Source organism: Lutjanus erythropterus, chromosome 10 (genome assembly GCF_056507025.1).
Source record: "Lutjanus erythropterus isolate fLutEry1 chromosome 10, fLutEry1.hap2, whole genome shotgun sequence".
NCBI classification, from domain to species: domain Eukaryota; kingdom Metazoa; phylum Chordata; class Actinopteri; order Lutjaniformes; family Lutjanidae; genus Lutjanus; species Lutjanus erythropterus.
The window spans coordinates 31,494,301-31,509,654 of NC_139326.1; the positions used below are offsets into that span (position 1 = coordinate 31,494,301).

At 41.9% G+C, this 15,354-nt stretch overlaps 1 protein-coding gene across 1 annotated transcript in view; it reads right to left on the bottom strand.

Moving 5' to 3' along the window:
- Positions 1 to 2,273: 2,273 nt before the first annotated feature.
- Positions 2,274 to 15,354, bottom strand: part of ddr2l (discoidin domain receptor family, member 2, like) — a 35,755-nt gene continuing 22,674 nt past the window's right edge. The window contains exons 6-20 of the mRNA XM_084729047.1: positions 15,088 to 15,235; positions 13,985 to 14,090; positions 13,666 to 13,855; positions 13,244 to 13,490; positions 13,045 to 13,134; positions 12,710 to 12,852; positions 11,212 to 11,323; positions 9,392 to 9,508; positions 8,696 to 8,770; positions 7,891 to 8,135; positions 7,473 to 7,600; positions 6,012 to 6,209; positions 5,490 to 5,724; positions 3,902 to 4,051; positions 2,274 to 2,746 (exon numbers count right to left, since the gene is read on the bottom strand). Coding sequence (XP_084585173.1) covers positions 2,612 to 2,746; positions 3,902 to 4,051; positions 5,490 to 5,724; positions 6,012 to 6,209; positions 7,473 to 7,600; positions 7,891 to 8,135; positions 8,696 to 8,770; positions 9,392 to 9,508; positions 11,212 to 11,323; positions 12,710 to 12,852; positions 13,045 to 13,134; positions 13,244 to 13,490; positions 13,666 to 13,855; positions 13,985 to 14,090; positions 15,088 to 15,235 — 2,319 coding nt within the window. The 3' untranslated portion in view covers positions 2,274 to 2,611. The remainder of the gene's footprint in view (positions 2,747 to 3,901; positions 4,052 to 5,489; positions 5,725 to 6,011; positions 6,210 to 7,472; positions 7,601 to 7,890; positions 8,136 to 8,695; positions 8,771 to 9,391; positions 9,509 to 11,211; positions 11,324 to 12,709; positions 12,853 to 13,044; positions 13,135 to 13,243; positions 13,491 to 13,665; positions 13,856 to 13,984; positions 14,091 to 15,087; positions 15,236 to 15,354) is intronic.

Consider the following 15,354-nt stretch of genomic DNA (forward strand, 5'->3'; position numbering starts at 1 on the left):
GCTCCTTTCCATAGTATACTTATTGTTAGAAGTAGCCACTGTAGAGTCCACAGCCCTGTATTTTGTTCTGTGCTGCATCTATTCTGCATTAGTTCTGTAAACAAAACCTTTTCAAATGCTATGCTTGTACAAAGTCAGGCCAAAAATGGCAGAAAAAAAAAGAATCAAGAGTTTCTTAAGTGTCAGGACCAGCTACAGTTACTGGGTGGTTAATGCTGTGAGGACTTGCATGTTGGCTCCAAGGTGTTCCTGCCCGTCTACCCATCGGTCTTTAGTGGCTCATTGGCCCTCAGCTCAGAGGTTACCATTCCAACACAGTAGTTCTGCTATGTATGGCCCAAAATGTAGATGTCGTGTCTTGTCTCCACTTGCCAAAATCTTACCTTGATGTAGTCTCACTGGCTGCTGCAGCATATCTTTAAAATCATACCAGACAATTATACCACTGCCAGAAGGTGGTTAGCTTTGAATATTCTTAAAATGAAGTGAACCTCATCTAACATTACGCCAAAGAAGTAGCAAGTGATTTACATCTGCACAGACTGTGCTACTCTTCCAACAGGATAACAATGTCTCCACTGTCTTTCCAAACCCACACTCTTAAAAATAAGAGTTTCCCGAACAGATCTTCCTGAAGGGTTGATGTTCTACCCAGAACCGTTTGCTTCTGAAGCACCCTTTTTTTGAAGAAAGGGCTTACTTGTGGAATACAATATGGTTCTTCATAGAACCCTCAGAGAACAAGAGAGTTACAGGTAAAACCCTAAAACAGCTATTTTTAGATCCCCCTGGGTGGGATACAGATGAAAGCCTTGGAAAATAAAAGCATTCTCAGTGGAACCCCCTGGGTGGATTCTAGATGAAACCCCTGGCATATAAAAGCATTCTTGGTAGAACCCTACAGGTGGGTTGTAGATGAAACCTTTGGCATATAAAGGATTCTTGACAGAACCCCTGGGAGGGTTCTAATTGGCAGGTGGAAAGGTTCTGGATAGAACCAACTGAGAGGATTCTGGTTAAAAGCATTACAACTTAGAATGGTTCTCTATAGATCCACTCAGAGGGGGTTCTGGGTGGAACCGTTCTAATTATAACCCTTTATGTTGGGTTCTAGATTAAACCATCTAAAAGGTAACCTTAATAAAAGGTTCTACCAGGAACCAAAAAGGGATAACCTTAGCACAACAAATCAATAGCTTTTTAGGTAAATCATTTGGCAAAATCTCAATCCTAGTTTGCATTTCTGCAAAGTTCCTGTTTCTGTTTAGTAATTATTTAAATTTTAATTTGAACAGTTTTGTTTTAATGTTTGTTTTATTCTAGTAATGAAACTACTGACTTTAAATTCCTTAAATTTTAATGCTCTGCGGAGATCTTCTCCATCAAGGTAGAACAGGGCTCATGAAGACAAACAATACACCTACAGGTCTTTGGGCTCCAACATAGACACATACACACTTAACATACACACATTTATAGGCCAAAGCACAAACACAGACACAGGTAAAGTGATACCTCGAGATTAGGTCTTTGCATCAGATACTTGGTTGATTACTTTCCTTACATGTGGTACCCGTGTTGTTCATGTTGGCTCAACTGGTACCACTCATGCTACAAATGTAAGGCACTTTGAATAAAAGCGTCGCCAACTGGCAGATGTTAATGGTACAATGTTTAGCCAAGTCCTTCCATGCAGATGCAGTTAAATTTCATATAATCATGTAATTGTTTTATCACTTTTTATTTCTCTTTGGCAACAAAAAAGGCACAACACATTAGTTTCTTTTTTGGTGCCTCCAATCAAGATTCTTTCCTTAATTACCCACAGTTCCCCACTGACTGATTTTCAGTCTGTGAACCACACAGGTTTCAAAACGCAGCCTCTTGGCACCGTGATGTGAACCTCAGCTGGACAACATTCATATCCAAAAAAAAAGACCAACAAAAGTCAAATATTGTAAAACAAGACAAATAAAATAGAATAAAAATCTAAAAAATAAAACTAAACTACAATTTGACCCTAGCCCTAGCTCCAGTGTGGGTTAATATATGAACATGAATAACTGAGAGACACAGACAGTGCTTTACAATAATAATAAAAACCACAGGGACAGGAGAAACTACCAAGACAGACGCGTCTGACCAGTTAATGGCATCTTAAAAGCCAAAGAGAGGGAAAAAAAAAATAGGCACCTTTGGCACCATAACAACATGAAAAGAAGATGTGAAAGGTCAGAAAAGACTTTTTGGTCAAAGAGCTTTTAAGAGATGGTTGAAATCAGCAATGAAAGAAATCTTTAAAAAGCTTAGAAAACTTTGTTCACTAAAGACTGCAAGGTTTGGATCTCACAAAAAAAAGTTCCTCCTCTGAGTTGACCAGCCTTCTCCCCTCCGTCTCCATCTCGTCTCTCAGAGTAGAGTGCTGCTGTTACCACAAAGCAAACCAACCTTCGGACCACAGCTCTGCCAATTTCTTCATTCCCTCTGACAGCAGCTTACCCTCGTAACATAATTCCAGTCTTCTCGTGTCAGTCTGTCATCTTGCACGAGTCCAGAGATGGACAACCCCCTGCCAAGCAAAGCCAGAGTGGTACATCCCAGAAGCCTTGGCTCACTGGTTGACATGGGGCCTCAAGGCTTGGTAAAGTCCCTCGAAGGAGGGCCGATCGGGTATGTCGCGACTCCAACAACGCATCATCAGCTCGAAGAGAGAAGGTGGGCAGAGTGGAGGACCATAAAGGAAGATCTGGTAGCAAAATGCAGGAGAGTTAAAGATGAAATATAAAACATTCAGCTTCACTAGAAGTCAGCAAACAACTATTTGCTATTTGAAGATATGGAGAAATGGCATCCTGAGCAGAGAGTGTTTATGTTTTTATCCAAGGTTCTCTGTGGCTCACTGATGGCTGGATGTACATTTTTGTGCATGTGCAAATCTGAGTCCCTGTCCGTCTTTGTGTTTTCTGCATGGCAGCTTGGTGATTAATCTTTTCATATTACAGCTAAACTTAAATATGTTTCAGCAACACTGCCCAGTTGATCTGAGTTTTGGGAGACTTTGTGACCGCCTCATCACAGCATAGCTCATATTACACCTTAACAGTGAACTAGAACATGTTTCTGAAAACATTTTATGTTTTGTTTTGATCTGAATTTTGTGAGATGTGTGCTCAGATGACACTTCTTCCCCCAACTTTGTAGGGTAAATGAGGCATTTGTTTGGTCTAAGCTGCTGTTAGTCTACTGTAACCTCTACAGGAAGTGTTGTGTATAATACCTTTAAAAAGATCACATAGAAAAGAACCAGAAAAAAAAAGCATTCTTTAATTCCAGTTGTCTATGTTTATGAGCTATGTCTAAAGCAACCTATGAGATGTCTTTTCTCTTTTATTTGAGTAATTTTAGGGCATGGAGAGATAAAACTGTCCAGTAATTCATAAAAAAGAGGAAAGTTTAGAATAATGTCTCAAAACTAAATATAATTTGTTTTTCTGTGTTTTCTGTTTTTCTGTTTTCTTGTCAATTATCCCAGATTTACCCTGCGAGCATTTGGGAGCTATTGCTGTTGGTGGGACTGGATGCCATGTGTACAAATGGTACAACAATGACTGAGCAGCTCCCCCTTGTGGAGGAACTGTGACTTGCTACATGTCAACTGGTTAGCATATTTTGTAGGTATGGTTAGCATATTATGCTTGTTACAAGCTAGATCCATGCAGCGCTACATGTCTAAAAGGTTTAAGTAGTCCTTGCTTGCATACAGTTAACAAAAATCACAAACGCGCATAATTATTACAATAATGCAAGTATTCACTGGAACTGGAGCTGCTTTCACCGGGATAACGACACATCAGAATGATACTGAACTCTGTCCTTTGTGGGTGCATTTGATTCATCTCACCTGTCTGCCCTGGTTCCTGAAGAACTCGCCAGTGTTCTCTATGACCTGTTCGTCGGACAGCAGACTGTAGGGCTGCTCCTTACACAGAGTGAAGATCTCCCACAGGGTGACACCAAATGCCCATACATCACTGGCCGTGGTGAACTTACCCTGTAGAGGAGGCAAGGGGTGACACAGAAATAAAATGAAAATGATGAAACATCACATTATTTCTTGAGTACAGTTTTATGACAGGACTGAGTACATCCATCAATAAACAGGTCGTGACTGTCTTGCACAACATCTGTGATAAACTTGTTCATTTGAGGCAAAATGAATGATCGATCTATCCATCTATCGATCTATATCTATCTATCTAGCTTTGTGAGCTAGGTTCACATTGGGGTGAAACAAGGCTGTGTATTGGCACCTGTCTTGTTTAATCTCCTCCTCTCAGCCATCACAAACCTATTCCACCATGCCCTGGGACACAGAGATGGAGTTCACCTAGAGTAGGCCAGCAGCTCCTGGCCCACACAAAGACCAAAACCTGCCAGATCTGTGAGCTTCAATGTGCAGATGACTGTGCTGTCTTGGCACATAGTTCAAAGTCCATGCAACATGCACGAACCACAATCTCTGGCCTATACCAGTCCTTGTGAAACCTAAAGGTCATCGCAGAGGTTGCATGCAGTATTTGCTTCCACTCTGCTCTATGGGGCCGGAACTTGGACCCCAAACAGCATATCAAAAACTTTGAGGCCTTCTACATCTAATGCCTTTAGAATAGTGTTACCCAATCCTGGTCCTCACTGTCCTTCATGTTTTAGGTGTTTCCCTGCTCCAACACACCTGATTCAAATGAAAACACCATTACCAGGCTTTTGCAAAGGCTTGACGATGAGCTAATTATTTAAATGTGTTTGACCAGAGAAACATCTAAAACATGCAAGGCAATGCAAACCTGAGGACCAGGTTTGGGAAACACTGCTAAAGAAGACCCTTGGCCTGTCTTGGGCAGCTCACATCCCCTACAGAACAATTCTCTCCATTCCCAACACCTCCTGCATGGAAGCAACAGTGGCTAAACAACATCTTTGCTGGACAGGGCTTACGATCTGCATGCCTGACCACTACTGACCTTGCCAAACCCTCTATGGGCAACTCAGCAATGCAAAACGAGCTGCTGTCGAACAAAGGAGACGCTATAAGAACTATACCAAGGAAGTCCTGAGGCATTGAACATTGAACCCACCCATCTTGAAACTTAGGAACTCAATAAATAGTCCTGACAAACCACCTAACAGAGTGACCGAACAAATACATCACACCAACCAACAGAGGAGGATTGACAGATGTGCCACCAGAGGGTTACTGACAGTAGCCTGGAGTTCCTAATAAGCCTCTGTTTTAGGATAGGATATCCACTGACATGTATAATGCATAAGAGAAATGTTTTTTTGTATAAAACATTGAGGCATAAAGCTGATTCAGACTTTTGGTCTTATGTAAAAACAATCATTAGGAGCAGGTAGAGGTGTCAGGGACAACAGCTAACAAACAGCAGATGTAAATAATCTTTTTCATGCTAACTCCTCCCCTCCCTCACCAGCAGGATGCTTTCCCAGGCCATCCATCGTATAGGCAGCACTGCCCGGCCCTGGATGCGGTAGTAGTCACTGCTGTACAGGTTTCGGCTCATCCCAAAGTCGGCGATCTTAATGGTGAGGCGCCGGTCCAGCAGGCAGTTCCTGGTGGCCAGGTCACGGTGCACAAAGTTCAGAGATGCCAAGTACTTCATCCCTGATGAGATCTGCACCGACATGTGGAGGAGGTCTGACAGACTGGAAGGAGGGAGGGGAAGAGATAAGACGGGAGAGGGAAGAAGAGACAAGGAGGTGGAGAGCATGACTTTGGAGGAGAATAGAATTTTGAATAAATGCTCCTTTGTTTTTCTGTAGAAAAGTGCTCATCATAGCCTGAAAAGTAACATCATCCTGCTGTTTTCATCAAAAATTACAAGAACTGGATGGACTGAAAAGTTAGATAAGATATAAGATAAGTGAGACTCATGGCATCAGCGTGTTATCATGTAGAAACAGTATACACGGTGTGTGTATGGTATATTAACCTGACTGAAGGGATGTTGTTGGCGTGTGTCAGCGTGCTCTCGATCTCCCGCTGTGACAGGAACATGTTGAGGTCCCCGTTCTCCATGTATTCGGTCACCATACACAGCGGGTCGGATGACACACACACGCACAGCAGCCGGATGATGTTGGGGTCGTTCAGACGAGACATGATTTTTATTTCCTTCAGGAAGTCGTTCCTGATGGACAGACAGATGGAGGGAGAACACACATTTTCAGGTTTAGCCAGACACTTTCATTTGAGTTGCTTTCAGCTTTCAGTTTTTGGACCTAATGCTTCTTGTGTCCTGGTAACGTAGCCTGCCTCCATGACAAAACACTACGGTTTGAAGTACTGATTAAAATGGATGCACACATACAGTTTGCACAGTAATTTTTTTCCTGTCCTCACTCCATTATGTCTTAAAGTGGCTTTCTCTACAATCACAAGCCAAATATCCAAGCCAATATATTAAAGGTGCTGTAAGTGACACTGGAGACAAGTTGATGTTTGAGTGTCATTACCAGGTCATCAGATATACATGCTTTGAGTTGACGGCTTGGGTCACCACCATAGATTGTGTAAAACATGGACATAGTCTCCATGACGTCACCCATAGCTTTCTGAAGAGCCCTTTTGAAGAAGTGTGGTGGCTCTAGTTGTCATCTTAGCAGTGCTTGACTTTGGGGTAATCCAAAACTGGGCAAATATGTGGAGCGTGAGTGGAGCTGAGGCGGCCAAATGAAGCAGCTATTTAGCGGCTAGCCACTGGTGATGGTACCCACCTGTCACTCAAAGCAGGCACAACTCTAAGCCTTAACATTATTTAAACAGGTGAGCTAGATATAAATTCACTCCCTGTACAGTTGTCATGACAAGGAAATTAGCTATGGAGACCAAAACAGTTTTTTTCACTGGGCTGTAAACATTTTTATTTCTGCTGTAAAGTGTGCTGTGGAGATTGACTCGCTTTGGAGCCATGTGGGCCATTTGAGGAACGTCAGTTTTTGGCAATTCACACTGGCTTCAGTTTCCACCTGTGGAGGGTGCTGCTTGGTTGTCACCAACCAAAAGCATCAGTTTTTGATGACCTGAGAATGAGACTGAACAATTGCTTACAGCATCTTTCAAGCGTCTATGGATATTCACAGTCCCCAGAACAGAAATCATATAATTTTTTCACCCCCAACCTTTCCTATAGTGCCACCATGAGGCCAAAATCTTCACTTGTACACGGATATCAAACTGAGCCTATTCATGTAACTATAAAAAGGACGCTTCACCATTCACTAGATGACATTTCATTTAATCTCTGCTCTTACAATGAAACATGTACTGTAATAAGATCTATGATATTATCTGTTTTAGACAGCTCCTAATGAGCAACACTACATGAGCCTTTAAAAAACTCTGTCACATATTAATAAATGTAAAAACACCGTAACACAGATAGATTGTGTACCTGGCTTGGCTGGTAGCATCGGCCCTCAGCTGTTTAACAGCCACTAGTACTGAACGGCCATCTCTGTCGGGGAGAGGCGACCCCTCCCCAAGGAATTCTGGGAGTCCCTCAGCCTCACACAGGTGGACCTGGAGAAGACAAGTAGGTATAAAGATAACCATGGAAGATAGCAGCCCACTTTTAAATCACTTTTCCACACATAGCATTTGCACATGCTGCAGTTTATTGATGATGTCCTGATATTCCCTTTGAATTAATCAATCCCTGACAAATTCTAAAAATTGACGAACCGGGGCAGAATGTTTTAAGAATCAAATACATTTTTAAACACCTTTAAGAATTTGTTTAAATCACCAAACTGTACAAACTTTTACAGATTTTCTCTGCTCCCTCACTGTCTGTGGCCCCGCCTCCTCACCTCTCCAAACTGCCCCTCCCCCAACTTCTCCCTGAAGATCAGCTGTTGCCGTGGGAACTCGGCAGCAGAGATGTCCTTCCTGGTGAGAGAGTCCACAGTGAGGGCGGGGACGGCGTACATGTTGCTGCCAGTGACGCCCTGCAGCCGCACGATGTCCGTCTCGGCGTAGTGAGGTGCGTTGCTATGGAAACACTGGTGCGGAGTGCACTGCGTGACGTCAGGCTCGGCGTAGCCTCCTCCACACGCTGTTGGAAGTTAGAGGGAAGAAATGTTTGTCTGTTAAGTTTTTCTTGTGTGGGATTTTGTAAGAGGAATGATGGATATTTTTGTTTTCACAGGTTCCTAATAATCACTTTATGTGCTTGTAACACAAAGTACTTTTACAACACTGTATGAGGGGAACCCTTGTTGCACATTCCTTTCTATCATATCCTGTTGCCACTCTATCTGGTATAATTGCTTAAAAATCTCCCACAATACTTGTAAATACTTCTACTAATCAGTTATAATGGCAGTTGAGATTGTTTATCAATATGTATTTTAAGATAGTGAGTTAATTTTCCTATCTTGTTATCTTAAAAAACAAAGGTTTTATGGAGTAGTCAACTGACTATAGATCAAAAATGATTTGCAAATCATTGCATTCTGTTTTAATTTACGTTTTACACAACATCCCAACTTTTCCAAGAATCAGGGTTGTAAAAACAGCCTCACTGAGACTGGATTTTTGTCTTGGTTTTGGTTGTGCCTACTGTATCTGATAGATGTTTATTAAACGTTTGAAGTCACACCTTTCAGCTCTTACCACGCAACCAGCCTGATGTCATGTGACAGGAAGTCAGCAGGAGGAGGTCATAGAGAGGATTACCGAGGAGGAGAGCTGGAGGAAGAGGAGGGAGGAAACATGGACAGAGACAGAGAGGGCTGGGAGGTAAAGGAGAGAAAAAAACTGCAGAATGAATGAGCATGCACATTCAGTTTTACAGCATCATCAAGAAAACACTGAAGAGGAAAAAGAGAGCGAAGAAAACAGAAAGACAGAGCCTGTGCAGTGTTTTCTGAAGGAATAAAAGAGGTTAAATTGCATAAAGGCATTCAAAGCTGTTAAAGACAGACAGGACAAGAGATATTTGACAGAGTGGTAGAGATGCCTGTTGTAGACCTGCCAGCAGGGGGCAGACTGCAGCAGTTTAACGTATTTTACTGGAGGCTTTTAAAACTTTCTGACAGCTCTGGACAGTCGAGTCCAAACATGTCATCATAGAATATCTGAAACATTTTTTAAGGCACATTGATTCAGGCTGACTTCCATTCAAGTTTGTGTTTCCTTAGATAAGATAATACTTTGTTAACTTTCACTAAACCTCCATAGATGGTTAATAATTGCTCATGAACATGGGAGGGGAATTTTAAAGAGAAATTCTAGTATGTGTCATTCTTACTCTTATATTTCTTTTCTGCTCTACTGGCAGTTAAAAAACGCAGCTCCAGTACATTTTACCTGAGGCCTCTGCACTCTGTGACAGCTCTGGCAGCTTGTTTCTCAGCGCCGCTGGATTCTGGTACTGTGGGTCCAAAAGGAAAACTCTCTCATAGTGAGGGTCAGTGTTGGCAGGGCCTGAGGAAAACAAACAAAAAAAATCATTAAATAATCAAGCACTCGAAGTCCAAGCTACTCTGTGGGAGCCCACTTTGCACCTATCAAGTTTTTATTTTTCATCTAAGAGCCTTGTCACACAAAAACACATGAAAACTACTCATGCTTCATACATACAACAAATGAAAACTAAATTAAAGGGGTAGTTAAGATTATCTGTAGTGGGTTGTCTGACGTACCACTCTATGATCAGATGTTGAGTTTCATTGCTAGTTCCACTTCCCGTCACTGACTTCCCCTCAGCCCTTGCTATTACATAACTACACTAGTTGCACGGAGGCCACTTGGAGAGCAAAGAGAGAGTGGGTGGGTAAGGAACAGGGGATTTCAATGGAGCACAGTTGTCCTTGTTCACTTTGAGCCCAAACTATCATGGATCAACCACCAGTTGTAGACTCAGCGCTACAGTGCTTTTTACAAATCATGAGAAATAGCAGCAGACTGAATTTCAATGAGGTGAAAGTGTTTTCTGCATGTGATAATGAGCTGCTGGCACAGCTAGGAGCTAAGCACTGTACTTCTGGGGACAGGGTCAGCAGCAAAGCCACCTAAAAAATCAATAATAAATTAAGTGTACACTATATTTAAGATGTTTTTGCTGCTTTCCTTGCTAGCAGGCAACCTTTCCTGATGGGAAACTGCCATCCTGTAAGCCAAACAAATATCGCTCTCTCCAAAGCAACCAGACTCCTTTGGCAAAATCAGTCATTTTACCTCAACAGAACAATGAGTTTCTGGTCCAATGCTGCCTCAATTCGTTGGTTTCTTTATATTATTGTGTGACTTCTGTGAATCTGAACTAACCCTTTAAAACACCAAAGTCACCCAATAATACAAACTAACTAAGTGTTTGTGGCAGTGGTCGACCAGAAACTCTTGTGTTCTGTGATACAAAATAACAGATTTTGCAAATGAAATCTGACTGGTTTGGAGAGTGCAATATTATGCTCATATAATGGCTGTTTCCTGTCAGAAAAGGCTGTCTGAATGCAAGGTAAAGTGGTAAAATACAGATATTATTTTTCAGGTTAAACTATGTTTTGCTGCTGACCCTGTGCACAGCAGTACATTGCTTAGTTTCCATGCTGGTGCTACTCCCTGTGTCTCCAAACTGAGGGCATGCTGACTGCCAGCTGCTACAGTTAATTAACTGACTATGCATAAGCACCTCATACAAACCCAACTTCAAATAACCCAAACTATCACTTTCCAATCGAGGCAAATGCCAGACCAGTGTGTTGTTCTGGTTCTGTTCTTGACTGTGACCAGTGGTATTCTGGATAACACAGTATGATAACAGCATTTGCATTTCACCAAATATACCAAACTCTTAGGGAAAACAGCTTTGGGTTTAATCAAAGTGTGAAGTCTCAGTCAAATCGGTGAAGTGAAAAAAAAAACAAGTAGCACTGATTTAACTTTCATTAATTTTTTTTTTTTTCTCTGATTATGTCCTGATTAGCCTGTTGTTGAAAACAGATGTTGTGAACCACATAAGGACATTCAGTAACTCCAGTTACACTCTCAGATTAAGTTTATGGGAAAGGTAGACTTATGTATCAATAGGATCTCTACAAGCGTCTGTTAAGGGTACTCTAACCCATGGTTAGCCTTTTCTCGCTTTCTATTTGGACCAGTGCAATAGATTATCTGTTGTTGTCTACCTGTAGGAGCGTGGCCGGAGCGGGGGGGCACAGGGGGCGTCTGGAGGATGATAGTGTCACTGCAGGATGACAGCCGAACTGTCACCTCCTCATCAAGGATCCGACGTGGAGCCTGGAGGAGAGAGGGAGAGGAAAACTTTTCTCTCAGCTTTCAGGAATATACATGTTCATATTATCATAACACACGTGCTCATATTAATAATCTCCGTGTTCTTGTCCTCTAGAACAACAATGATCCATCCTCCATGCAGGTCATGAAGCTTTTTGATTTGTTGTTGTCAACATCTGGCTCTATTTTCTCCTGTGTAATAAACATTACAGAGCAAGAAAGCTGTAGACTTTATTTCCTAAAAAGGGAAATAAATGGCTGTTGTCTTTGGTTTGTGATCGGGCCTGTGATTGGGCTGCGTTCAACAGCTGTTTAGTTCTGCTGCTTTATGATGCATTCAGATAATCAAAACAGTTTTGGATTCAACTGGTGGCTGGAGAACGCCAGAGACTTACTAGGAACTGAAGGCAACAGATGTGTTCAGAAAGTGTTTGAATGAGTCTGACGCATGGAAGACTCAGTCACTCTTTACAGAAAATAACTGTGCTATCGTATATACAGGATGTATAAAGAGTGTGTGATAATATATTATGCTGATTTACGTATTTGTTGTTTTTGAAAAAATGAGACAGTTTGGATCAGTTGTACGTTTATTTTTCTGCCCGTTCATCTCAGTGCCAGAGATCCAATCTGTATTTTCAGATAGTACCTGCAGGGGTCCCCTAAATGGGAGTTTTTTTTAATCCTACACATAAATGTGCAGTTGCATAAACTACCTGAAGTTTCAAACTTAAGATGTCTCTTATGCAAAATATTTCCCTAAGCTGGGAAGCTCATTTATGAGTGTTCCACAATGTCTCTTAGGTTGTCTCCTTGCCTAAATGTTTAGCTTACGGTTTTCCTGGTAGTTACTATCATATATACAGCACATGTGCACTTCAGTTACCATGGTTACACTTTACTCACATCAACACAACAGCATCTTGCCAGCATTATTGCCAGTGTTAGTCTTAACAAAGTTTTAAAAGTTGGTGAGGGGATGTTGGTAAGTTTCAAAAAACAACAGAACACAGAGGTATGTTAATGCTTGGCTAGCGAGCTAGTTTCTAGTCGCTATTTGCCAGTGGAGCTATACTCTCTAATAAGTTGGGCATTGCTCATAGTGTCTATAGTGTTTTTCCTGTCCTGAAAATTAATCTCATTTTGAAGAGATTGGTATTGATCCCTTAAGATTTTATAAGGAAAATGGCTACTAAGGACCATATAGCAGCGCATAAGGGAATCCTTAAGGGCAAACACTTGGAGATCAAGGGGTTTTTCCTTACAACATCCTATGGATACGCTTATGATGATTTTATGCAACTCGTTTTATGTAAGGCACCCTTAGATCCACATTCACTGAACACTCCAGGGGGAAGAAATCTCTTTATCTGTAGTTTATCTGCTCACCTTCTCCAGCACCTTGCAGACATACTGGCACCAGAGGATGAGGAAGATGATGATGACCAACAGCAGGATGATGGTCACCAGGCAGCCAATCAGAATGGGCGTGTTCCCGTCATCTGGAGGGTCACTTGCTGATGGGTTGGCTGCTGTGAGGAAGGAAAGAGGTTAAAGATGCAGACTAACCAGAACCACTGCCCTCTGGTGACACTCTAAGAAAGCAAATAGATCAGGCTGTTATTATCTTAACATGCTTTAAATGTGTTGGTGGTTTATTGATGTCAAATTGATACGTAGAACAACTTAAAGTTGTAGGGTAAGGGTTAGGTCAAAGGTCATACCTGTCTTTGGTGTGGTTGACATACTGCTCTCCTCACTGACTGCAGGGGAAGTCACCAGCAGGGTCATCTGGGTCGGGAGTACAGTGTCCTCTGAGGGACAAATAAAGGGAATACATTTTGTTGGTTTGAAAGAAGCATGAATCTGTGTGTTAATATATGTGTTTGAGTGTGTTTGTGTTTTTTTGTGTGTGTGTGTTACCCGACTGAAAGGAGATCTCGCTGAACATCATCCAGACGTCAGCGAAGGAAAAGCGGCAGCGGAGGGATTTGGCGGTGCGGCGATTCAGCGGCACAGTGACATATCGGGCACTCGGGTTCCTGTCGTCAAGCACTGTCTTGAACGCCACAGGCTCCGACTCCCAGCCGGCGATAAGGCGGGGCTTAAACCAACAGGAGACGGAGGAGAAGATCTTCACACCACGGGAGAACATGTTGTTACTGTGAACCTGGACAGAGAGACAGAGGAGAGATTATGTTTGTAAGATTAAATTTAAAATAACAAAATATAAGTTCATACTAATATTTGAAATAATATAAAACTGCTTGGTACCGCTATGCACAACATGTTGATAACTGTCTTCTGAGCTGTTATGATAAGGTAGCGTAAGCAGAACTGAAAACCTTCATGGAGGTGAAGTTCCTCTGCCTGTCGAAGACAAACTCCATCTCCACGTATCCCTGAGTTCCCAGCGAGTCGTTCCTCCAGCCCAGGTAGTCGTAGCCCGGCCACACGTGGTACTGACGTGTCAGCAGGAAGTCGTCCTGGCCGATCACACCGTCCGTCAGCTGACCCATCCCCTCAAACAGCCTCCTGTTGGACAAGACAGCTGTCAGTCACAGAGAGCAGGGAAACAGGAGACAGTGATGCGTGAAGAGTGTGCCTGTGTGTGTGTGTGTGTGTGTGTGTGTGTGTGTGTGTGTGTGTGTGTGTGAGACTCGCCTTCTCTCGTGCACTCCGTCATACGTGGAGTCGTTGAGGCTGGCGATGGCATAACCGGGCGGCATCATGAGCTGACCCTCAGGAGCGCTGTAGGAGATCAGACCATCTGCAGACGGGACAGAACACGTTAAAGGGGGAGTGAATGATAAATTGAAAGTGTAAGGTGAAATTCAGCATGCAAACGGAAATGCTCCAACTGAAGGAACCATCAAAATGGTAAATGGAAAAGCTTAAATGGAAATAGTTAAATCAAATCAAATAAATAATAATGATAATAAACTAAAATTATTACATTAATTTTCTTTTGTGTTTACACCACTTTTAAATGTTCTTTTCTGATTTCATTTTTCTTTATAAGTTTAATTATGGCCTGATTATTCCTAGTGTAGTAAAAAAAAAAGATTATTTTTTTGACTTTTAATGTTAAATATATTCATAAAATATCCTTCACAACATGATCCCAGAGTTTATGATAATGTTGATTTTAGTTTGAGGAATATCACTTTTATTTCAACCTTTTTTTTCATCTTTCCAAAGCATCGGGGTGTGATGTGAATTAAGACTTTGCTTGAATGAAGTGCAGTATTTCTCAATTTTTCTGATTTATGTACATAAATCATAGCTCAAAGAATGAGCAAACCACACTGATAGTCTGACAAAGCATTGGCTGCCAGTGTAAAGACACCAGTGAAAACATCGAACAGGAGTCTTATCCTCTAGTAATAAACTTTACATTTTCCTGCGGTACATCTGCACCTGCCATCCAAAGAGTTCATAACTGCTTTTTATGTGATACAAATTAGATAAAACCTCAATTGTGCTTGTTTGAAGTGCATTTGTTGTGATAAACTGTGTGATAAAATCTACCTGTAATAGTTTTTGGCATAAAATATGTTGTCGTGATTTAGTTTTATTGCACAACAGATTATAATTCTTGTACAATTGCCCCTGTTCAGCTTTATGTTGACATTTTGGAGTGAGGAGGTTTCTGAGGAGTTGACCTGCTTTGTGGAGGAGTAAACATTTCTGAGAAGTGATAAAAAATCTAAACCCACTGAATCAACATCCACTAATGTGTGTGACCATGTGTTTGTGTGTCCTACCCTCCCACGGGCAGCCGTACAGCTCCACTCTCATGCAGACGGTTGTGGACAGTTGGGTGACCGGGATCAGCCGGACGTAGCGGGTGATGATGGGAGGGTGAAGGTCGTTGATGACTGAGGCGTAGGCGTTTTTGTTGCCTTCCATGACCTGGAAACACACATCACATGAGGAACAACAAGACAATGAATGCGTGGTTTGTCTATACCTCAAAAACAAAAACATGCATGTATTCAGAAACACCCGAATAAAAACATCTATGTACATCC